Below are 26,102 nucleotides of genomic sequence, written 5' to 3' on the forward strand. Positions count from 1 at the left end.
TCCAGTACAATGGTGAATAGAACTGGTAAGAATATACATTTTCATCTTGTTTTTAGTAGGAAAGCATCATGTCTTTTACAATTAAATATGATGTTGGCTGTAGGTTTTTTCATAGATGTCATTTATCAAGTAAAGAATGATCCTTTCTATTCCTGGTTTGTTGAGGGGTTTTATTATGAATAGGTGTTGCACTTTGTCAAAGTTTTTTTTCTGCATCTATTGAGGTTATTCATGATTTAGTTTTCTTTTGCTAAAAAACACATAGCTTTGTTTACTGGAGAGGCCCGGAAGCAGTAAAAAGCCATTAACAATAAACATTACTAACACACAGATTATGTTCTATAAGTATTTCCCACTAAAAGGAGCTAAAACTTCTTGAGGAAGGGCTGATTTCAGGTTTGGGACAAGAAATGTATAAAAATAACCTTTCATATATCAGAAAAGCAAGATAGCTATCAAAAGTTGTGTCAAAAGGCTAGGAGCCAAAATGAAGGGGGACCCTACTTGCCAAAGGTGAGACAATTCAAATATCAAAAGGAAAAAGTGTAATTGATTGAATATATAAAAATTTATTTATATCAGAATATTAAAGTAAAAAATAATTTATGAGCTCATACTAATACTAAACAAAATTTTAGAAATTGGTGTTACTTTTGGAGGTTGCTGCAGAATCAAGTTCTGAAAATTGGTAAAGGGGAGAAGCAAACATTTTCTTCTTTCTAGTATAAATTATATTTCAAGATAATCAAATAGCTGATCAAGGCAAGTTTTTTAGATATATTTTCAAGGAATGAGAAGGCATCATTTATAACTCTCAGTGAAATAACAGATGTAAGCATCAATCATTAGTATCTGCTTAAACCCTTAGGTGAAAGATTGATGGAGTATTTTATAATGGAGCTAGCTGATAACCTGAGGCCACTGCCCACTGTTAGTATCTCTAAACATGGGCTGTCTAGGTATCACGTATGTTATGACTGGGTGCTATAGAGCACCTATGAAGTATTTCTAACAGCCTTTTTTTTGTTGTTGTTGTTTTTGAGACGGAGTCTTCCTCTGTCACCCAGGCTGGAGTGCAGTGGTGTGATCTTGGCTCACTGCGAGCTCTACCTCCCGGATTCACGCCATTGTCCTGCCTCAGCCTCCTGAGTAGCTGGGACTACAGGCGCCCGCCACTATGTCCGGCTAATTTTTTTTTTTTTTGTATTTTTAGTAGAGACGGCGTTTCACCGTGTTAGCCAGGATGGATAACAGCCTCTTAATGTGAGTATCTTCGTAGAGAAATACATTTAACTATATCTGTTGCAGTGCAGATACACACACCAAATAGAATAGAAACTATAGAAGAATCTCTAAAATTAAAGGGCAAAGGAGCAGAATAGAAATTTGACCAAGTGAGCAAAAGAAGGGACAGGAAAAAAAGAAAACTTCAAAGTATAATAGTAAACAAATTAAGTGGTAACTAGGGGAATTTTAACATTGACTGGGTATTAGATGATATTAAGGAATGTTAATTTTATCAGGTGTGATAATGTTGTTATAGTTAGACCTTATCTGTTAAATACTCAAATGTGGATGAAATACAGTCATGCATCACTTAACAACAGGGGTATGTTCTGAGAAATATGTCTTTAGGTGATTTCATCTTTGTATAAACATCACGGAGTGTACTTACATAAATCTAGATGGTATAGCCTACTATATACCTAGGCTATATGGGATAGCCTGTTGCTCCTAGGCTACAAACTTGTACAACGTATTACTTACTGTACTGAATACTGTAGGCAACACAATGGTAAGGATTTGTGTATCTAAACATATCTAAACATAGAAAAGGCACTGTAAAAACACAGTATTATAATCTTATGAGAGCACTGTCATATATGTGGTCTGTCAATGACCAAAACGTTGTTATGAATGAAGTGCATGACTTTAAGGTGATGGCTGGGATCTGCTTTAAAATACTTCAGTGGTGATGGAGAAGAGAAGAGTGGGAGGAGACAGATAAAACAAAATTTACAAAATCTGTTAATTTTTGAAGCTGGATGGTTGGTATATGGAGGTTCATGGGTTTCTTATATTCTTTTATGTATTTGCATTTCCCAGAGTATGAAAGATGAGAGAAAAACACTCAAGACAAAAGCTAGATTCTTTTTAAGCCTAATTTTGGACGTGACATACCACCCCCCCTATACTTTTTAATAGAGTTTATTTTTTAGAGCAGTTTTAGGTTCACAACAAAATTCAGTGGATGTTTACAGAGATTTCCCATATACCCTTTTTCTCTACAAATGCATAGCCTCACCCATTATCAACATTCCCCACCAGAGTTCCTAGCATCGCTATTAGGCACACAGACCAGACCAACCCTGGTGCATTTTGGGAGAGGATTACACAAGAATGTGAATACCAGAATGCAGGGATCACTGGGGGCCTCTTAGAGCCTGACCACACCCTCACAGAACTTACTAGAATTAACATCAGAAAAGAAAGCTGAGAGAAAAGTACTGGGATATGAGGCCCTTATGATGATACCTGGTTCTCCTGTCTTATTTCTGGACACAGGCTTTTTTTTATTCTCCTGAAAGCAGACTGCTTTGATTTCCCTGAACAGCCCATGCTGTCTCACTGCCTTCCTTCTGTATATCTTACACATGCTGCTCTGCCTGGAATGTCCTTTCCACTCTTGTCCACTTAGCAAAACTATTACTGTCTTTCAAACCTTTCTCAGGCATAACTTCTTTTCTAATCATTCTTACAGTCCACATCAGGGCAGACTATTGAATCGCTTCTGCTGGGCTATGTAAATAATTCAGTTGTTGCATGTTTTATACTGAGATGCATTATGTAAAACATTACCTGCCTTATTACCTGAAGTTTGGTGGTTTTGTTTGTTTGTTTTAAAGAAAGGCAGACTGCCACATGTAGCAACTCACTTGGATGTGTCTGAAGTCTTGGAAGCTTGACTACCCTATGTTCTCTTACAAATGAACCTTGAGAGCTTGTTTGGAGGTTCTAGCAGGGGAGTGCAGCTACTTGTATACCCTTGACTGAAGACTGGCCTTCCTCTATTGGGGATGGCTGTCCTCTTCCACTGAGTGTGCACAGCTTCAAGAGGGAAGCACATGGAGTGGTGAGGGAGGAAGGGGACTCCTGCCTAGCTAGCCAGATCAGCCGAATCAACCCTGGCGATCAATAGAGTGACAGATGTCACAGTCAGATCGCCCTCATATCTGGTTGGCTTTTTTTGAGACAGGGTCTTGCTCTGTCAATGAGGCTGTAGTGCAGTGGTGTGATCATGCACTGGCCCAAGTAATCCTCCCACCTCAATCTCCCAAGTATCTGGGACCAGAGGCATGTGCCAACACACCCAGCTTTTATTTATATATATATAAAAAATTAAAATTTATATATAACATAATTTATATGTAATATATAATTTTAATATATAATTATATATAGTATATACATTTTATATTTTTATATATAAATTTTGAATATATATGTAGCTTTTTGTAAAGACGGTCTCTCTTATTTGCCTAAATTGGTCTTGAATTCCTGGGTTAAAGCGATTCTCCCACCTTGCCCTCTCAAAGTGCTGGGGGATTTTATTAATAAGTATGAGCCACCGCTCTAGGCTGATGATATGAGTCTTAAATTCCTTTTACTCTGTCAGTTTCTCCCTCTCCACTTTCTTTCCTTACAATTCAATTTTTGGAGAAGCGAAGTTATTTGTCTTGTAAAGTTTCGCACTTTTGAACTTTGCTCATTGAATTGCTATGAAGTTAACACATTCCTCTGTTTCTTTGTATTTCCTGTAAACTGGAAGATTTAGAACAGCAGTTCTCAAACATTTTTGCCTTGAGATCCCTTTAAACTCTCAAAAACTTGAGGACACAAAGAGCTTCTGTTTACATGCATTACATCTAGTGATTTACCATATTAGAAATTAAAATTGAGAAATTTAAAAAAATTAGTGCATCAAAAATAAACCTATTTATGTGTTTTTTTTTTTTTTTTGAGACTGAGTCTCACTCTGTCACCCAGGTTGGAGTGCAGTAGCATGATTTTGGCTCACTGCAGCCTCCGTGTCCCAGGTTCGAGGGATTCTTCTGCCTCAGCTTCCCAAGGAGCTGAGATTACAGGCGTGCACCACCACGCCCAGCTAATTTTTGTATATTTAGTAGAGACAGGGTTTTGCCATTTTGGCCAGGCTGGTCTCAAACTCCTGACCTCAAGTATATCTGCCCGCCTTGGCCTCCCAAGGTGCTGGGATTACAGACATCAGCCACCGTGCCTGGCCCAGACTATATAATTTTTAAAATAAATTTTTTTATTTCAAAAGCAAAAAAATTACATTTTTGTATGATTCTTCAATATCTGGCTATATTAGAAGGCAATTGAGTTCTTACCTGGTCTGCATTCAATCTTTTGCAATGTTATTTTGGTTGAAGTATGTCAAGAAAATATGGCTTACACAAATATGAAATTGGAAGGGGGAGGAGGATTTTAATAGCTTTTCTGATAATTATGGATATTCTTCTTGATATTACATCAAAACTTGACAAGTGACTGCTGAAATCTAAAACCATATCAATAGACCTTTCATATTGTTCCCATTAGATCTGTTGGTCTATCTTCTGCTACATCTTAACCTGTGCATTAATCATTTAGAAAAACTGATTCCATGAGTTATGCAGATCTTCCACATGTTGACACACTTCACTATACAATTAAAAAGGCATTCATCAATGTCATCAGCAATTTCATCATAAAAGTTTTTAAGTAGCTGTCAAGTTCATAGTTGACACAGCTTTCTCAAAATTGTAATTTTTCTCTTGAATATGGTTGACAATAAGTACTGTCAGTTGTGTTCCTTGAAATGGTAGCCTCACTTTGTTCATTTGAGAGAAAATGTCTGCTCAACACCCAAGTCTGAATGACCTTAATTTGTGTGTCCATCATTCTTTCAAAAAGTAGGTAGTTCAGCTTGCATCTTAAAACAATCTCAGAAGATTTTCTTGGGATGACCACTGTATTTTGGTTTGCAGCAGTGTTTTATGTATACTTCCCATTTTGTCATAAAATATTGAAAAAGACATATATCCACAGGTTGAGATTTAGTAAACTAATAATTTTTGTTGCTTCATCAAGGGCATGCTTAAGCAAATTTACAAAACTCCAGGCCAGGCACGGTGGCTCATGCCTATAATCCCAGCACTTTGGGAGGCCAAGGTGGGCGTATCACTTGAGGTTAGGAGTTCCAGACAAGCCTGGCCAGCATGGCAAAACCTCGTCTCTATGAAAAATAAAAAAATTAGCCGGGGGTGCTAGTGGGCGCCTGTATTCCCAGCTACTTGGGAGGCTGAGGTTGGAGAATCGCCTGAACCCAGGAGGTGGAGGCTGCAGTGAGCAGATATCTCACCACTGCACTCCAGCCTGGGTGACAGAGCGAGACTCTGTCTCAAAAACAAAAACATGTAAAAACAACAACAAAAAGTCCTGCAAGTCTATGGTGGTGAATACTATGTCTAGTTGTACAATTTGATTTATGCTTTGATTTATGCCTTGATTTATGCTAAGACACCAGCAGTATTACCCACCATAGCTTTTGCACCATTAGCACAAATGCTACTACAGTAAAAAAGGCAGAAAACTTAGTTTTACTAAGAAAATAGTTTCAACCGGGCGCGGTGGCTCACGCCTGTAATCCCAGCACTTTGGGAGGCCGAGGCGGGCAGATCACGAGGTCAGATCGAGGCCATCCTGGCTAACACGGTGAAACCCCGTCTCTACTAAAAATAAAAAAAAAATTAGCCGGGCGTGGTGGCAGGCGCTAGTAGTCCCAGCTACTTGGGAGGCTGAGGCAGGAGAATGGCCTGAACCCGGGAGGCGGAGCTTGCAGTGAGCCGAGATCGCGCCACTGCGCTCCAGCCTAGGCGACAGAGGGAGACAACGTCTCAAAGAAAAAAAAAAAATAGTTTAGACTCATGGATACTTAGGAAGATATTGGGGACTTGGCTGGGTGCAGTGCAGTGGCTCACGTCTGTAATCCCAGCACTTTGGGAGGCCAAGGAGGGCGGATCACCTGAGGTCTGGAGTTTGAGACCAGCCTGACCAACATGGCGAAACCCCGTCTCTACTAAAAATACAAAAAAATTAGCTGGGCCTGGTGGCACATGCCTGTAATCCCAGCTACTCGGGAGGCTGAGGCAGGAGAATCGCTTGAATCTGGGAGGCGGAGGTTGCGGTGAGCCGAGATCGCACCATTGCACGCAAGCCTGGGCAACAAGAGCGAAACTCCTTCTCAAAAAAAAAAAAAAAAAAAAAAAAGAAAGAAAGAAAGATACTGGAGACCTCAGGGGTCCACAGACCATACTTTGAGAACCACTGATACAGAGGCTTGATGAAAAAGGCTTAAAACTAAGCTTTTTGAAAGCAGGGGCTGTTCCTGTTTAGAAGTCCAAGGGTTCACTGATCTAAATTCACCCTGAAGATATGTGTCCTCTTTTCCTAGGAATTCAGGCTTAAACAGTCTTTCTAGGATAGGGGTATTAGTAGGTTACTGTTATTGGAATAATCCCAAATACTTTATGATAGTTCAGTGAATGACCATCCTTTCTTTTTTACATTTAAAATAATCTAAGTTCCTAACCTTACACAGCTAAATAATTGAAAGATCAATATTAAGGACATGTAAGACAACTTAGTTGAAGAGTTTTGTCATTTCTTGGGACCATTCTTTTCAGTCATTTCCAGTAGGGCCCTCAAAGCAATTTACAGAGCCATTTCTCACAATTGGGCAGACATACTCAGGTTTAGTGGGTCATTTTTGCCTCCTGCTGCTTCTTTCTCTCCTCTTCTGTATTTCTTTCCTTCTTGCATTTTTTTCTTTGCCCATCTGTTTCCTCAGTTAACATAAAGTTTGAAAGGTTCGTCCCCTACTCCGTCACATCTTGTTCAGGAAAGACCCCTTTTACACAGTGGTCAAGAAGTATTATCTGCAGTGTGAATATCTGGAGGTAAAACATTATGGAACAAAGCTGGGAAGCAATCAAAAACAGGAATGGGGGAATGTGTATAGAGCACAAAGGATTTACAATCAGGGGCTACAGATTTAAGGTTCAGCTCCTACCATGTCATTTTAACTTTTCTAAGCTTCAGTGGACTTATTTATGAAATGAAAATGACTGCCAATCCAACCCCCATTCCAAACTTGAGTTGTGGAAAAAACTATGCACACAAATTAATAAACATTCTATTTTACAGCAACACCTTTAATACAATACATTTCAATCAATAATAAAACTGGAGTGCCTTCAGTGGAGGGGGAAAAACAAACCCCTAACAGGCTCCAATGAAGACTGGCCAGTGCTGTTCATTCCTGGGTCTCTACTCTTGAATCAATGCCCTATGAATTGCTCCCACTGGGGACTTCCTGACTAATGGAGAGTCTAATCCCTAGTTTTGTTCTTGCTATCAGTGATGATGCTATCATCACTCTCTTTTGCCTCATATGTATGAAATAGTAGAGTCTTGGGAAATACATGATTTTGCCTTGAAGACTGATTGTTAATAATGTACTACAGTGAGGATCTCATAAAAGTTTTTATACTTTTTACACGTTAATACCAGACTTAGTTAAAATACTTAAGGTCTTTTATTATATTTAGTTTCAGGTAAACCTATAGTGGCAGTGTGGCATAGAAAGAGGAATGGACTGGGAATTGAGGAAGCTGATTTCTAATGTTGGTTCTATCATTAATTGACTATTTATTCTTAGGCAGACTTCTGTGGTTTTTAGACTTGGATCAGTGTAATAAGTGGGTTTGGACTAGATGATTGTTAAAGAGTCCTTCCAGCTCAAAATTGTATGATTCTAAGTCCTACCTAGAAAATAAGTTTATAGGTTAGGTAATGTAACATATAAAAATATATAATGAAAATTCCTATTAATTCTAGCTGGCAATCCTTTTATTCCTTCAAGTTGAAAGCACTTGTAACTTTACATACAGATAAATTATATAGAAACAGAAATTCCAAATTAAATAACAAAAGTACAAGGATAAAAAGCATTAGCTAAAATTTTTTTAATGGTAAATACTACCTTTATTTAAAAAAGTTATACATGCTAGAAAAAAGCATAAATGATATATGTAAACAATTGTTTACTCAATACTTTTTTTCCTTGAAAAAGGTGCAAATGATCTTTAAATGTAAACACAAAGTTGCCAAACATTTTTGTAGTTGGGGAAAGGGAGAAGGAGGTTATTCCTTTTAAATGCAGTTAGTCTTATTCAAAGATTTTTCTTGCAAAATATATTGAAAAAAATTTGTCTATGAATACAATGAGGAAAAAAAGCTTTAACCATTGAAATTATTTTTTTCCTTAAAAATTTTTAACTTTTTACCAGAAAGTGCAATTTGAGAGAAGTAGTAAATGACCTTATAGAATGAAGATAATGATACATTGTTTGTATAAAAGAACCAAGATATTAATAAAATGCCTCAATTGATTTTACACTCTTTAATGTGTGCTATTACATTAACTGAATAATTCATTCCCTTGGAGGCTGTTATTAAAGGTAAGCCTCAGCTTAACCAGGCCTGAGCATCAAGAATAAATTGCATAACAGAATTCACTGCTGGGAGAAGACATTTCTCCCTGCTGGTCCTTGGTAGCAATAAGGAAACAGGAAGGACAGTTGCTTTAGTCAATAACATTTTTGAGCAAAAACTGTTGCAGAGCTGCATGTGATTCTCTTGGATTCTCAAGACAGCATATGAGACTTATATATTGTTTTTATAAGAGGCACTGAGCAGAGCTCTAGATCTAGCAGAAACTCTATGAGAATATTATGAAAAAAAGACTAAATAAACAAGTTCATATAGAAAGAAACAAGACATAAAATTACACTGATGAAAACTGCAGTGTCTGAGTCCTGGTTTTTATTGATTTAGTATCCCTTCTGAATTGTACTATTTAAAATGAGATGTTGCCTTTTCTTGTTTTTTTTTTAAGATTTTCAAGTCTTCTGGTGGTTAGTGCGAGAATAATGGCTAGCTAATACATTTTGCATACCTACCTTTATTCCTGGTAATCCTTGTTAGTGGAATCATGTGGATGGAGTGTCTAGAAATAATAGCCAAATCATATACAGCCCTTCTGCCCTTATTAAATAGTATTTTCAAACCTAAATGAATACCTTACAAACAAAGTAAGTTTTGCTGCTTGGAATTTTTTTCTTCTTTTCTTTTTTTGTGGGAGGAAGGATAAGTTCAAAACGAAAACAACAAAAAACCATGATAAATTAAAACCAAAAATAAATATTCTTCTGCACAGAGCTGAAAATTATTGTGCATCTTGCAGGTGAAGTACTTTCATTGGATTGTATTTCCACTTGTTGAGGCACCGGCAAATAATAAAATTTGTTCTAATGTTTTCTCAAGCTGTACAAAGCTCCAAGGTCAAAGCTCCCCAGAATACAGAGGAATATATACAAGACTGTCTTCTCTGTGTTCACCAAATATGGGATTCACAATGTGTCATTTTAATAACTCCTACGCCACCCCCTAGCCGACGGTAATTCATCCCGCCATATAACCTGCAAAGAAAGAAACATAATCATATTTTCTAACTGGAAAATATGTTACAACTAAGATGTTATTAACTACGACTAAGATGTTATTAACACGTTTCTATGTTTTATATTACAACTAATATTTTCAGCTTCACACTAATATTGTCTTCATTCTAAAGATTAGAAGCTGCAATTGAGCACTGTTGAGTAGCAGGACTGTTTCAGAGATTGACTGACATACTCTCACTCATAGGAGGCTGTGTGAAGAATAAGAGAGCATCATATTCATGTTTGGCATCAGAACTTTACAACTTTATACCTACCTCACTGACTTCTAACGGTTACACAGAATTATATATTCTACATTTTCAAAATTTTGCCCCTGGCTATATTATTGTCCCACCTATGTTTTCCCTTTGCCTAAAATTCTTCAATTATTTATTTTTATCCCTTTGTCTTATATGTACTCTGTAAGCCTCTTCAAGTCCTTTATAGAACAAAACCAGATTTGAGTAAAGTCAGCATCTAGTTTGTGACAAGATCATCTTCAAAATTAAGGACTTTCCATGGAGAAGAATACTAGATCCTTATCAGCTATGAGGTAGAGTTTGTTTTTAAGTCTGGGATATGTAACTGCAAATATGTAGTTATTAATCTTTCAACAGATGATCCTCAAGAATTTCATGACTATTACTTTGTCATCTATTACTAATTCTATTTAGTGACAGTTACTAAGAAACAAGTCCTCAGATAAGATTATAGTGATTAAGTGACAGTAAATTTGGCTGTCTTCAGAAATTATGCCTACTCAAAATTCCTAGTAAAAATAGAAAGCTGTATATGGAAGAAAATATCCTGCCAGTGAGAGGCCCAAAGCTGCCATTACCTATCCTTTACCGTATTTAGGTTTTGCTAAAATGCTACCTTTCCAATGAGGCCTTCCCTGAACACCTTTAAAAACAGATTCCCCTCCCTGTACTCCCTAGCCCCCTCCCCTGCTTTGATATTTGCCACAGCACTTCCATCTACTGGTATGGTACTGTTTGTCTCCCTCAATACAATTAGTTAGCTCCAGCAGGGCAAGGAACTTTTTGTTTTGTTTTGTTTTGTTTTGAGACGGAGTCTTGCTCTTCCACCCAGGCTAGAGTGCAGTGGTGTGATCTCGGCTCACTGCAACCTCCACCTCCTGGGTTCAAGAGATTCTCATGCCTCAGCCTCCCTAGTAGCTGGGATTACAGGCGTGCGCTTGGCAGGAATTTTTGTTGTTGTTGTTCGGTTTTGTATCCCCAGGGCTCGGAGCACTTAGTAAATCTTTTTTTTTTTTTTTTGAGACGGAGTCTTGCTCTGTCACCCAGGCTGCAGTGCAATGGCCCAATCTCTGCTCACTGCAACCTCTGCCCCCCAGGTTCAAGTGATTCTCCTGCCTCAGCCTCCCAAGTAGCTGGGATTACAGGTGCCCACCCCGATGCCTGGCTAGTTTTTGTATTTTTAGTAGAGACGAGGTTTCATCATGTTGGCCAGGCTGGTCTCGAACTCCTGACCTCAGGTGATCCGCCCACCTTGGTCTCCCAAAGTGCTGAGATTACAGGCATGAGCCACCGTGCCTGGCCATCAATAAATCTTTACGTAATGAACAGGACTGTAAAAATGTGATGTAGGAGCAAAACGTACACGCTGTTATTAGCCTGACTTTAGTTTTGTGACCACTGAGTCATACGGAGCTGTGAGACATATGTAGGATCCAAAGCATGTCACTTAAATCTCTGTGAGAGTTGTGGCTTTCCTAGAGATAGACTATAGTTGAATCTAATAGGGTGATGAAAAAACCCAGGTGAATAGTTGCAGGCTTAAAATTACGAAATGTATTAGAATACAGTAAGAAAGGACTACAAGACTGCCTCTTTTAGAGTGGTAACAATAAAACAGAGCTCAGCTTATCCTTCATGGTCATAAGAAAAATTTCCCAGAATGTCTGCTGCCTCAGCTCACATGTCCAGCCTGATATTTCTGGTTGATGTGCAACCTTAACCACTGAGATGGTAACCCTAAACTTGCTTAGGCAAGTAAGCCCATTTTATTGAGACGGAAACCCCAAATTGCTTGGAAGGCAAAACTGTTTTCTTAGAAGACTAGTATTTAGAATTAAGTACAGATATGCCATACATCAAACCCATAGTATTGTTATTTTTAAAGTTTGAGAATAAACTATGTGTTTCGCATTTTAAGTTCTTGTAGTGTTTAAGAGAATTTGGCTTTTTAGGGCATCTATATGATTACTCTTGTGATTCAAGTATAAAATATGATTGAGTAAAGATTTAGACTTAATTTTTTTTTTTTTTTTTTTTTTTGAGACGGAGTCTCGCTCTGTCGCCCAGGCTGGAGTGCAGTGGTGCAATCTCGGCTCACTGCAAGCTCCGCCTCCCGGGTTCACGCCATTCTCCTGCCTCAGCCTCCCGAGTAGCTGGGACTACAGGCGCCCGCCACTGTGCCCGGCTAATTTTTTTTTTTTTGTATTTTTAGTAGAGATGGGGTTTCACCGTGGTCTCGATCTCCTGACCTCGTGATCCGCCCACCTCGGCCTCCCAAAGTGCTGGGATTACAGGCGTGAGCCACCGCGCCCGGCCTAGACTTAATTATTTTAAGTTTAAAGGTTTAAGAGAATTTTGCTAAGTTTGTAAAGGTTCTTGAATATTTAAAATAAATGCAAAAGTCACCTAATTTATGTGAAATTATAAAAACTACTTAACTACTTAAGAAAGCTTTATTAGACAATTGAGGATTTAAAAGCAAAGTAAAATTAAACCTAGAAATGAAGTTTAAGTTAAGCTCTCTTAAATAAGATGTAGCCTCCTCCCTAAAAGTTAAAATGGCTTTAAAAATGAAATATTATTTTTCAAATATTAATTTTTCAAAAGTAATTGCAATTTGTTTTTCCTAGGCATAGGTTTCCCACAAGAACACCAAAAAATGGCATGGACAGATTTGGAGCCAAAGACCTAGGTTCTAATTCTAACTCTGTCACTAACTCACTTAGGCAAATCATTTTATTTCTCGGTGCTTTTGTTTCCTCAGCTGAACATGATGGGACTAGGAAGATTTTTTTTTCCCTATTTTACCCATCTCTAATTATAAAACTGGACAGTTACTGAAAAGGAGAATTTTGTAATACATCAGCCACTTTAGAGCAATCAAGTCAAAATGAGCCATAAATATGTGTAACTTCAGCCCTCTTCAAAGTACTCCAATGTACTGACCATCCCAGTTCTGACGGTCATAGGCTATCTCAAGCCCATGATTTCCAAATCAGTAGTGAGGTGATTTGCTACACAGCTTAAAAGTTACCTCCATGTATTGGCATCAGGATCAAAAACTTCTATGGTCTTCAAGTATGTTGTGCCATCAAAACCTCCTACTGCCATGAGCTGTCCATTGACCACTGCCAGGCCAACCTACAAAACCAAAATACAGTAAGCTGCTGAAGAAACTAGACAATCGTAAGGAAATTATAGACTGGTTTCTAGATAAATCTATTTACAAAAGATAATTCTTTATGGCCTTACATTCTGGTTTACTGAAACACAGGGAAAATGTAACAACAAAAGTCTATCAAATTATGGGAACTATAAAATTATATATTCAATTAGAATATTCACACAGAATCTAAAACATGTATTTCTTAAATTTTAGAAAAACTGTTCACTAGGAGTGAGCAAACAACCTCCAAACTGCTCTCACTTCCTCTGGTATTTGCCTGCTCTAATCTTTCTAATTGCTAGTAAAATTCTCTTTTAAAAATACAAATCTAGGCCAGGCATGGTACCTCATGCCTGTAATCCCAGCACTTTGGGAAGGCCCAGGTGGGAGCATCACTTGAAGCCTGGAGTTCAAGACCAGCTTGGGCAACACAGTGAGACCCCTATCTCTACAAAAATAAAGTAAAACAGAAAAATATAAATCTAATCATATTGTCACTTTCCTCTAAAAACTTTCTCACTTTGGGAGGCTGAGGTCGGTGGATCGCTTGAGCCCAGGAGTTTGAGACAGGCCTGGGCAACACAGTGAGACCCTGTCTTTACAAAAAATACAAAAATTAGCTGGGTGTGGTGGGGCATACCTGTAGTCCCGGCTACTTGGAAGGCTGAGGCAGGAGGACTGCTTGAGCCTGAAAGGTCGCAGTTGCAGTGAGCTGAGATTGTGCCACTGCACTCCAGCCTGGGCAGCAGAGTGGGACCCTCTCAAAAAAATCTCCTAAAACCAAAACAACTTTCTAAGCCTCCCTACTATTTAAGGGTAAGTTTAAAGTCCTTATTATGTTACTCAGGCCCTCCAGAAATCTATCTTAGCCCACTATTTAAGCCTCACCTCCTATAGTTTCCCTTTACTCCTACTAATGAATCCTATTGCTGCAGTAAAACTGGATTAACTGCTAGTCCCTGAAGATAACATACATTTTTCACACCTCCACACTTTTGCACATGTTCCCTGGCTGGTGTTTTCTTCTCCCCTCCCCTCCCCCACCTCCCTCCCTCCTTCCTCCTCTCTCTCTCTCTCTCCCTCTCCCTCTTTCCCTCTCTCTTTCTCACTCACAGGGTCTCGCTCTGTCACTCAGGCTGCAGTGCAGTGGCAGGATCACAAATCACCATAGTGAAACCCCATCTCTACTAAAAATACAAAAAAACAGCTGGGCATGGTGGCACGCACCTGTAGTCCTAGCTACTCGGGAGGCTGAGGCAGGATAATCACTTGAGCCCGGGAGGTGGAGGTTGCAGTGAGCCAAGATCGCACACTGCACTCCAGCCTAGATGACAGAGCAAGACTCCATCTCAAAAACAAAATAAGACAAAAAAACAGTTCACCGTAGCTTCCACCTCCTAGGTTCAAGTGATCCTCCCACCTCAGCTTCTGAAGTTGCTGGGACTACAGGGATGCACCACTACATCTGGCTAATTTTTAAATTTTTTGTATAGATGGGGTCTCACATGTTGCCCACGTGGGTCTCAAATTCCTGGGCTCAAGTAATCCTGTCTCTGCCTTTCAAAGTGCTGGGATTACAGGCATGAGCCACCGCACCTGGCCCTGGCTACTTTCTGTCTGTCTTTTAGAAAAGCTTATTCTTCCTTCATGAGCTAGCTTACATGTGACTGTCTTTGGTAGTCTCTTCACTGCCCCAACTCATTCTTACTTCCCCAAAGCAGTAAGCGCATTCTCCTATGTTCTTCTATAAAATATATAACACTACTGTAGGGTTTATTTATTATAGTTAGCTGTAAACATTTCAATTTCCTTCACTAAATTGGGAGCTACTTAAGGAGAGGAATCATGCCATACTCATTTTTGCTTTCCCAACACACAGCGAACACTTAACAGGAATGTGACTAAGATGCTGTTAGTTGTCAGTAATAAAAAGCCACAGATATGTGAAGGCTTTGACTTGCTGACACCTTCCAGTGGTGTTCCTTGATTTATGCAAACCAGAATTCACTCTCTTTTATCCTCAGATTGTGGAGTGCTTAGCTACTGCTTGCTTCTCCTTCCTGTTGTGGATGTCTCAATGAACTCCTGACATGATCAGTGGTTAATGGGTTATATTTTGCTCTGAGCAAACATCCCAAGATGGATGAATTCTATACTTCGCCCAGAAGTCTCTTGAGTCACAGGCCATCCATGGTCTAGAACATGTCCCAGGGCAGTCTGATCTGGTCTATACTATAGATAGGATAGACTCAAACTAGTTTGTGGGGACTAGGGGTGGAGCCAGATGTACTTTTGCCTAAACATTTGTATTAGTATGCCAACTACTTAAGACTATTAGCTAGAAACATTAAGTTGCAATATACAGATCTAATATTAATTTAGATAAGGTAGTAGATAATTTGGGGAGATTGTTTCAGAAAAGCAATGGATACAGGATAAATCCTAAAAGCCAGGTGCAGTGGCTTATGTCTGTAATCCCAGCACTTTGGGAGGCTGAGGGGGGTGGATCACCTGAGGTCAGGAGTTTGAGACCAGCCTGGCCAACATGGCAAAACCCCATCTCTACTAAAAATACAAAAGTTAGCTGGACATGGTGGCACGCGCCTGTACTCCCAGCTACTTGGGAGGCTGAGGCAGGAGAATTGCTTGAACCTGGGAGGTGAAAGTTGCAGTGAGCTGAGATTGCGCCACTGCACTCCAGTTTGGGTGACAGAGTGAGACTCCTTCTCAAAAAAAAAAAAAAAAAAAGGAGAAATCCTAAAAAATTATTCTCTAATTAAAGATATGACGACATAAAATTTTTCAACTACATGAGATAAAAATAATCAAAAGAAATTCATTATTTTCTAGTGTCAAATTAGCAGGGCTTGATTTACCTAAAAGCATCCTGAATGACCAGTGGGTCAATGAAGAAATGAAGAAATTAAAAGTTTCTTGAAACAAATGAAAATGGAAAAACAACATACCAAAACCTATAAAGTGGTTTTGGACATAAAGTGAAAGTAAGAGGAAAGTTTATAGCAATAAGGGCCTACATCAAAAAAGTTCAAAAACTTCAAATAACATAACAATGCATCTTAAAGAACTAGAAAAGAATAAACCAAATCCAAAATGAGAAGAAACAATAAAGATCAGAGCAGAAATTAATGAAATTTAAGTGAAAAAAACACAAAAGATCAATTAAATGAAAAGTTGACTTTTGAAAGATAAACAAAATCAACAAACCTTTAGGCAGAGTAAGAAAAAAGAAGGCCCAAATAAATAAAATCAGAGATGAAAAAGGAGACATTACAACTGATACCGTAGACATTCAAAGGATAATTAGAGGCTATTATGAACAAATATATGCCAATACATTAGAAAATCTAGAAGAAACAGATAAATTCCTAGACACATACAACCTACCAAGATTGAACCATGAAGAAATCCAAAACTTGAATGGACCAATAGCAAGTAATAAGGCTGAGTGTGGTGGCTCATGCCTGTAATCTCAGCACGTTGGGAGGCTGAGGCGAATAGATCACTTGAGCCCAGGAGTTTGAGACCAGGCTGGGCAACATGGCAAAACCCCAACTCTACCAAAAAAAAAAAAACAAAAATTAGCTGGGCATGATGATGTGCACATGTAGTCCCAGCTAATGGGGAGACTGAGGTGGAAGGAAGGCTTGAGCCTGGGAGGTGGAGGATGCAATGAGCCGACATTGTATCATTGCACTCCAACCTTGGTGACAGAGCCAGACCCTGTCTCAGAACAAAACAAAAAAGTAATGAGATCAAAGCTGTAATAAAAAATCTCCCAGTGGAACTGAACAATGACATCACTTAGACACAGGGTGGGGAACACACACCAGGGCCTGTCGGGGGGTGGGGGGCTGAGGGAGTGATAGCGTTAGGAGAAATACCTAATGTAAATGACGAGTTGATGGGTGCAGCAAACCAACATGGCACATGTAGACCTATGTATCAAACCTGCATGTTGTGCACATGTACCCTAGAACTTAAAGTATAATAAAAAGAAGAAAAAAAAAACATTCCGGCAAAGAAAAGCCCAGGACCCAATGGCCTCACTGCTGAATCTTATCAAATATTTAAAGAAGAATTAATACTAATCCTGTCAAACTACTCCAAACATAGAGGAAGAGGTAACACTTCCAAACTCACTTTAGGAGGCTAGTATTACCCTGATACCAAAACCAGACAAAGACACATCAAAAAAAGAAAGCTACAGTCCAATATCCTCAATGAACAATGATGCAAAAATCTTCAACAAAATATCCCAGCAAACTGAATTCAATGACACATTAGAAAGATAATTCATCATGACCAGGTAGAAATTATCCCAGGGATGCAAGAATGGTTCAACATATGCAAATCAATCAGTGTGGTACATCATATCAACAGAATGAAGGACAAAAACCAAATAATCATTTCAATTGATGCTGAAAAAGCATTTGATAAAAGTAAGCATCCCTTCATGATAAAAACCCTTAAAATACAGTACAGAGGGAACATATCTCAATACAATAAAAGACATATATGACAGACCCACAGATAGCATCATTTAGAATGGGGAAAAACTGAAAGCCTTTCTTCTAAGATCTGGAACAAGACAGGGATGCGCACTTTCACCACTGTTATTCAGTATAGTACTGGAAGTCCTAGCTAGAGCGATAGGACAAAAGAAAGAAATAAACGGCATCCAAATTGGAAAGGAAGAAGTCAAATTATCCTTCTTTGCATACAGTATGATTTTGTATTTGGAAAAACCTAAAGACTCCACCAAAAAGCTATTAGAACAGATAAACAAATTCAGCAGAGCTGCAGGATACACAATCAAGATACAAAAATCAGTAGCATTTCTATATGCCAACAGCAAACAATCTGAAAAAGAAATCAAGAAAGTAATCCTATTTACAACAGCTATAAATAAAATACCTACGAATAAACTGAACCAAAGAAGTGAAAAATACGATGAAAACTAGAAAACATTGATGCAAGAAATTGAAGAGGACACACAAAAATGAAAAGACATTCCATCTTCATGGATTGGAAGAATCAATATTGTTAAAATGTCCATGCTATCCAAAACAATCTACAGATTCAATGCAATCCCTACCAAAATACCAATGACAGTCTTCACAGAAATAGAAAAAATAATCCTAAAATTTATATGCAACCACAAAGACCCAGAATAGCCAAAGCTATCTTGAGCAACAAGACCAAAACTGGAGGAATCACATTATCTGACTTCAAATTATACTAAAGAGCTACAGTAACCAAAACGGTATGAGACTAGAATAAAAACAGACACATAGACCAATGGAACAGAATGGAGAACCCAGAAATAAACCTATACATCTACAGCGAACTGTTTTTTTTGACAAAGGTGCTAGGAACGTATATTGGGGAAAGGACAATCTCTTCAATTAATAGTGCTGGGAAAACTAGGTAACTATATGCAGAATGAAACTACACCCCATTTTTTGCCATATACAAAAATCAAATTAAAATGAATTAAAGACTTAAATCTAAGGCCTCAAACAATGAAACTGCTAAAAGAAAACACTGGGGAAACTCTCAGGACATTGGTCTGGGCAAAGATTTTTTTCAGTAATACTCCACAAGCACAGGCAACCAAAGAAAAAATAGACAAATGGGATCACATTAAGTCAAAAAGCTTCTGCACAGCAAAGGAAACAACCAACAAAGTGAAGAGACAACCCACAGAATGGGAGAAAACTACTCTTCTGACAAGGGATTAATAACTAGAATATATAAGGGCTCAAACAACTCAATAGAAAAAAACTAATAATCCAATTAAAAAGTGGGCAAAAGATCTGAATAGACCTTTCTCCAAAGAAGACATAAAAATAGCAAACAGGTATATGAAAAGGTGCTCAACATCTGATCATTAGAGGATGGAAATGAAAATTACAATGAGATGTCATCTCACCCCAGTTAAAATAGCTTTTATCCAAAAGTCAGGCCATAATGATTGCTGATAAGGATGCAGAGAAAAGGGAACCCTCCTACACTGCTGGTGGGAATGTAAATTAGTACAACAGTTTGGAGGTTCCTCAAAAAACTAAAAATAGAAATATCATATGATCCAGCAATCTTACTGCTAGGTATATACCCCAAAGAAAGGAAACCAGTATAATGAAGAGATATCTGCACTCCCATGTTTATTGCAGCACTATTAATAGCCAAGATTTGGAAGCAACCTAAGTGTCCATAACTCCACTTACTCCACTACGGCGTGATGTCATGGCCACCACTGGAGACCACTGGTTGGTTCTGGGGTTGTATCTCTCAGCACTGCTCAGCTCTGTAGTGTCATCTCTACCTCCTACAGCATAGATCATGTCCTGATATACTGCACAGCCTAGGTGTTTCCTCCGGGTCCCCATAGGGGCTATAGTGTGCCATCTGTTTTCCTGAGGATTGTAACGTTCCACTGTAGGGAAAAGAAAAACCAGTAAGTGAGCATTCAACCATTTCCTCTCACCTCCAGTTTTCTTTATAGCCACTGATACTTTGTGATAACACATATTTTCAACACATGATCTGATTTTTGCTTCTGAGAAGGATTTGTATACCTCTGGACAATACTACATATACTCTCATCAGGGACTGGTTTCTTCTAGGTATGGTACAGTGGAAAGGGCATGTGTTGGGATCCAGATACTCTGGTTCTAGTTTTATCTGAATGACTAATTAGCTACATGACTCTCAGCCTCACTCTCCTTGTCGTTAAATGGGGAGCCTGACTACATGATCAATAAGCACCATTCAGTACTAACAATTTATCATCATAATCAGACAACTTCTGTACTCCTGTATTCCCTCCCCTATAGCATAGTGCATTTTAAGCTTCTGAAGAGAAGACAAGACGTGACGAATCTGGTGTGACTGCCACACTGACAATATCCTTAGGCAAAAATACCCATACTATCTAAATAGAAAGGAATAACAAACCAGGCCAGGTGCAGTGGCTCACGCTTATAATTCCAGCACTTTAGGAGGCTGAGGTGGGCAGATCACTGGAGCTCAGGAGTTTGAGACCAACCTGGGCAACACAGCGAAACCCCATCTCTACTAAAAATACAAAAATCAGCCAGGTGTGGTGGCATACACCTATAATCCCAGCTACTCGGGAGGCTGCGGTGGGAGGATTGCTTGAGTCCGGGAGGTAGAGGTTGCAGTGAGCCAAGATTGTGGCACTGGACTCCAGCCTGGGTGACAGAGCGAGACCCTGTCATAAAAACACAAACAAAAACAAAACCCAAATAAACGAATTTGTAGTTCTAAGTTTTTATTTATTCTTGGATTAGAGTACGTTGTGGTTTTTTTTGAGGAGAAGTTGTGATGGAGGAAAAGGAACTAATTATATAAGAAAGTAGTTTTTAAAATTCATTATAAATTTCCAGCAGCTTGGAAAGCAGGGGAAGAAATAAATATTTGGGGAACATACTTAGAATATGACTACAGTGGGAGCTGAGGAAGAGCTGAGAGCTGCACTTTGCTGGAGGGAAAATCAGGCATTTTCCTAGTAAACTATAGGATAACCTGGAGTTTCTACACTTTTTGTAGGAGGACTCTCCAGGAAAATGTTCTGCTTTTGGGGAACCTGATTGCCTTTGGGAGGGACTAACCTGTGTTGAGTGGAGATGTCCCGTCAGAGCCACCTACAGCATATAAGAACCCTCCTAACACAGCCACAGCCACACCTAGTCTTCTGGTACTCATAGAAGCTACCCGAGTCCACTTGTTCTCCTTCGGATCATACCTGCAGTGAGGGAAACCAGACTGTATGCTTGTTCTTATTAAGTGAAGCCTTTTTCATAAGATCTGAAATCACACTAACGATATATTGAGTACACGGACTTGCTATAGTCAAATGTGCAAGGAAAATCTAACATTTTACTTAGTCATTAGAAAAACGTCTTAGAATTTATATCTGTGCCAGCTATTAAGCTATTTTCTACACTCATACTTGGAAAATGTCCCAAGGAAAGAAAACAACCTATGACCTCAGCTCACATAACACAGGCTCTTTCTCTTTTTTTTTTTTTTTTGAGACGGAGTCTTGGTCTGTTGCCCAGGCTGGAGTGCAAGTGGCGTGATCTCAGCTCACTGCAAGATCCGCCTCCCGGGTTCACGCCATTCTCCTGCCTCAGCCTCCTGAGTAGCTGGGACTACAGGTGCCTGCCACCACGCCTGGCTAATTTTTTGTATTTTTAGTAGAGATGGGGTTTCGCCGTGTTAGCCAGGATGGTCTCGATCTCCTGATCTCGTGATCTGCTGGCCTTGGCCTCCCAAAGTGCTGGGATTACAGGCGTGAGTGACCGTGCCCGGCTGGCAGCACAGGCTCTTTCTTCAATGGAATTTTAGTTCATTTGGTCATTACTTTGAAATGCCTCTGATGTATTTTAAAATACGATTTTTGTAATTTGTCTTTTTTTCCTAGTCGTTATAGTGGGGGTGATGGCTGTTACTCTCTACTACATCCTATTAGAAAGCAGAAGTCTTTTGCATAGTTCTTTGAGACAACCTTTTTATTATAAAACTCAAATACAGAAAGTGCCATCCCTAGACACTTCAATCTTACTTAACATTACATTTAAAAAAATTTTAATTAATATTTATTTATTTAATTAATATTTATTTATTTAAAAATAGGGGTCTTGCTGTGTTAACCAGGCTAGTCTCAAACTCCTGGCCTCAAGCAATCCTCTCACCTTGGCCCCCCAAAGTGCTGGGATTACACGTGAGCCACTGTGTCTGGCTGAGACTTAAAAAAAAGAAAAAAAAAAAAAGGCTGAGTGTGGTGGCTCATGCCTGTAATCCCAGCACTCTGGAAGGCTGAGGCTGGAGGACTGCTTGAGGCCACAAGTTCGAGTTCAAGACCAGCCTCGTCAACACAGAGAGACCTTATCTCTATAAAAAAATTGGAAAAAAAAATTAGCCAGGCATAGCGGCATTCATCTGCAGTCCCAGCTACTTGGGAGGATGAGGCAGGGATTGCTTGAGACAGCTGTGAGCTATTATTGCACCACTGCACTCCAGCCTGGGCAACAGAGTGAGACCCTGTCTCTAAAAAAATTAGATTAAATTAAAAAGTCTCTTATTGTCTACAGGTTTTCTCTCCATTCCTTTTCTTCCCTGCAATTCATCTGTTTTAGAACCCAGAGTGTATGACGATTTTCCCCATAATATGGATTTGGTTGACTGTACGTTCATAGTGCAGTCCAATCTGTTGCTCTGTCCTTTTTATGTTGGGCAAATTGGTAGTTGGATCCAGAAATTTGATCAGACCATGTTTGGTTCCTTTAACAAGACTAAAGAAGGTGGTATGTTAGCAGCTGTTTATCAATGTCTAGATACACTAATTTACTGAGTGTTGCAAAATGATAATCACTTATTTTCTTTTATTGGGATAATTTTATAAAGAAACAATCCTTTTATCTACTATTTGGTTACTCAATCAATATAATAATACGGTTCTTATAAGAAAAGCAGGATATATGTTCACTTCTTTCATTTTATTTATATGTTTTGAGATAATAAATTTGTTCCATATGATCTTCCAAAGGCAACCAATTAGTCTTAAAAAGTTTATCATTAAGAACTCATATATTTAAGTGTATTTATTGGATTTCAATCTATTGCAATTATCCCTTTTAAAGCTGAAATTATCTTATCTTTGGTCAGTGGGACCATCTTCAAGTTGGCTCCTGAGTCTTTTTGACTCCTGGCAGTCTTTGACAGCTTGCTTGCTATTTGGTATGACAAAAGGGTACAGACTCATCTGCACATTTCCTGTTCTAAACCTGGAATCAGACATTTTCCAATAAGCTCTGGTTTCTTTAAGTGGGAAATAAAATTTCAAGATACAATCTGGGAGTAGAGATGTTCACTGACACTTTATTTCGAGGCTTTCTCAGTTGACAAGCTAGAATATATAGAAATTTTTTCAAAAGAGGAATTTAGTTCAAATTCATACTCAGGACTACAAGATACTTTATTTAACTTCTATTTTGCAACCTTTTCTTCTTCTACCTCCACACTCTGGTTTTCAAGGACAAAGGAGAGAGCAGAATTAGAATAATGCATACTCATTTCCTTTATTCTACGTTTATACACATAACAGAATAGCAATATTATCACTCCAATATCCCTGAGAACAATTAAAATTCATTTTTGCATACCTCTTCTTTGTACTACATTTACATGGATTGAGTACATAGCTAGAGCATGCTACACTCTCTCCCTTTTATTTTTATTTTTAGAGACAGGGTCAGTCTGTCACCCAGGGTGGGGTAGAGTGGTGCAATCATAGCTCATTATAATCTTGAACTCCTGGGCTCAAGCAATCTCCTGTCTTAGCCTTCTGAGTCGCTGAGAATACAGGTGTGCACCACCATGCCTGGCTAATTAAAAAATATACATATATACATTTTTAACATATAGGGTCTTACTATGTTGCCTAGGCTGGTCTCAAACTCCTGGCCTCAAGTGGTACTTCTACCTTGGGTTCCCAAAGTGCTGGGATTATAGGTCAGAGCTACCACACCCAGCCCTCCCCCTTTTAATCTTCATTTAGTCATAGTTCTACAGTTAACTGTATGTATGTTATGTATTTATTTTTAAGAGAAATGGTCTTGCTCTGTCACTCAGGCTAAAGTGCAGTGGTATGATCATAGCTCACTGCAGCCTTGAACTCCTAGTCTCAAGCGAACCTCCCACCTTGGCTTACCAAAGTGCTGGGATTACAGGTGTGAACCACGTGGTCTAGCCCTTCTGTCAATGTCTTTCTAGTAATTTTGTCTGAAGTTTGTTCTCCTAGAGAGCTCAAGGGAACAAGATTCCCTAATTTCTTACATGTTGATAATAGTTGTCTGTGCCCTTTGTACTTCAAAGTCAGTTTCTCAAGGTATAAAATCCTTGGCTCACATTTTTCTTGAATATCTAAAACATGCAATTCTATTTTCTTCTGGCATGAACTACTACTTTTAAAAAGCCAGATGATAATAAAGTTTCTTTTCCTTACAAGTAACATGTACTTTTTTGTAGATGTCTAAAGAATTTTTTCTTTTTCTTCAAGGTACAGTCATGTTATTAGCATATGTCTTGGTGTTCTGGGTCAATATTTGAAGGACATAGTGTATTCTTTCAAAAAAGTTTCTTTTTTTAATTATAGGAAAGTAACTTTGGATTATAGTTCTTAGTATTCATTCTCTTTCCTCCCTTTGGCTTTCTTCTTTAAGGACTGCTATCACCTGTATAATAGATTTTTACCTACTTTCAATATTTGTTACTATCTCTCAAATGGTATCTCTTGTTTTTTTTTCTCTCTGTTTTTTTTTTTTTTTTTTTTTTTGAGAGAGAGTTTTGCTCTTGATGCCCAGGGTGGAGCTCAATGGTGCGACCTCGGCTCACTACTACCTTCACCTCTCGGGTTCAAGTCTCCCAAGTAGCTGGGATTACAGGTGCCTGCCACCACATCCGGCTAATTTTGTATTTTTAGTAGAGATGGGGTTTCACCATGTTAGTCAGGCTGGTCTTTAACTCCTGACCTCAGATGCTCCACCCGCCTCGGCCTCCCGAAGTGCTGGGATTACAGGCGTGAGCCACTGTGCCCGGCCTTCATTTCTTTTTGACCTTAAAATATTTCCTCTTTTCGCCTTCTATTTGTCTTATGGCATTATCTGTTTTGCTTATTCTCCTTTAATCTTCATTCTGAAATGATTTTTCCTTTCATTTCTAATACATTTCTGAGTTCTGTCACTTCATTTCTGAATTTTTCTACTTCTGATTTATGTAGTTTCATATCTTGTTATCATTTTCTTAATGTCTTTTATTACATTTTGCAACAGTTAAGGTTTTGATCTGTAGGTGTGTCTTTCTAGTGTGCTTTTATTGTCTGTAGGGATGTTATTCTGCTGCTTATTCTCTCTTCTTATATTAACTTTGTATGGAATCTAATCTCAATACTTTGCTATTTCATTTTTACATGAAATGAGTTTTCCTGAACTTTTAGAAATAGGAGTGAGTGGTTTGTGACAGTTTTTCTAACTTTGTGGAGCTCCTTCTTTTTTTTATGTAGTGTTAAAAAACATAGTGCCTTGCCTTCAGAGATTATTACTTAAATTTTTTTTTATTTTTAATTTTTGGGCATATATTTATGGGGTATGTGAGATGTTTTGATACAGGCATGCAATGTGAAATAATCACATCATAAAGAATGGGGTATCCTTAAATTTTTTTTTTTTTTTTTGAGACAGGGTCTCACTCTATTACCCTGGCTAGAGTGCAGTGGAGCAATCATGGCTCACTGCAGCCTTGACCTCCCAGCAATCCTCTCACCTCAGCCTCCTGAGTAACTGGGACCACAGGTGTGTGCCACCAAGCCTGGCTAATTTTTTTATTTTTTGGAGAGACAACGTCTCGCTATGTTGCCCAGGCTGGTTTGAAATCCTGGGCTCAAGCAATCCTCCCACCTAGGCCTCCCAAAGTGTTGGGATTATGGGTGTGAGCCACAGCGCCTAGTCCAGAGATTTATTGACTTTATTCACTGCCTTACTTTTGTCTTGGCTTTCTCTTTTCAAGGAAAACAAGGGCATCTGTTGCCCTCGTCCTGCTTAATTTTGATTCTACTCCAGGAAGTTTCTCCTCAGTGTAGGGTCCTGACCTGGAAGATTATCCTGGCTGGTCAGTTTTGAGAGTTCCCAGGGACTAGATGGCTCTAACTCAGCTGGTTCCCAACCAGGTGTTATTTTATTCCCCTTCATCCCCCCTTTCTCATCCCCTAAGTAACATCTGGCAATGTTTAGAGACTGTTTTTGGTTGTCAAAACCAGGCATGTGTTTCTGGCACTTAGTTGGTAGAGGCTATGGATGCTGTTAAACATCCTACAATGCACAGGACAGTCCCCCACAACAAACAATTGTCTGACCCAAAACGCCAGTAGTGTTGAGGTTGAGAAACCCTCTTCTAAGCCCTTTAGATCTTATTGAGGGTCTTGCACTTACACTCTATGGCAGT

At 38.8% G+C, this 26,102-nt stretch overlaps 1 protein-coding gene across 2 annotated transcripts in view; it reads right to left on the reverse strand.

Moving 5' to 3' along the window:
- Positions 1 to 8,085: 8,085 nt before the first annotated feature.
- The window catches only part of KLHL20 (kelch like family member 20), a 71,574-nt gene continuing 53,557 nt past the window's right edge, over positions 8,086 to 26,102 (reverse strand). For both annotated transcript variants that reach the window (XM_004027921.4, XM_019026741.3), the window contains 4 exons: positions 20,711 to 20,844; positions 19,304 to 19,512; positions 12,924 to 13,030; positions 8,086 to 9,605 (listed from right to left, as the gene is read on the reverse strand). In XM_004027921.4, coding sequence (XP_004027970.1) covers positions 9,521 to 9,605; positions 12,924 to 13,030; positions 19,304 to 19,512; positions 20,711 to 20,844 — 535 coding nt within the window. In that variant the 3' untranslated portion in view covers positions 8,086 to 9,520. The remainder of the gene's footprint in view (positions 9,606 to 12,923; positions 13,031 to 19,303; positions 19,513 to 20,710; positions 20,845 to 26,102) is intronic.

Source organism: Gorilla gorilla, chromosome 1, assembly GCF_029281585.2.
Source record: "Gorilla gorilla gorilla isolate KB3781 chromosome 1, NHGRI_mGorGor1-v2.1_pri, whole genome shotgun sequence".
NCBI classification, from domain to species: domain Eukaryota; kingdom Metazoa; phylum Chordata; class Mammalia; order Primates; family Hominidae; genus Gorilla; species Gorilla gorilla.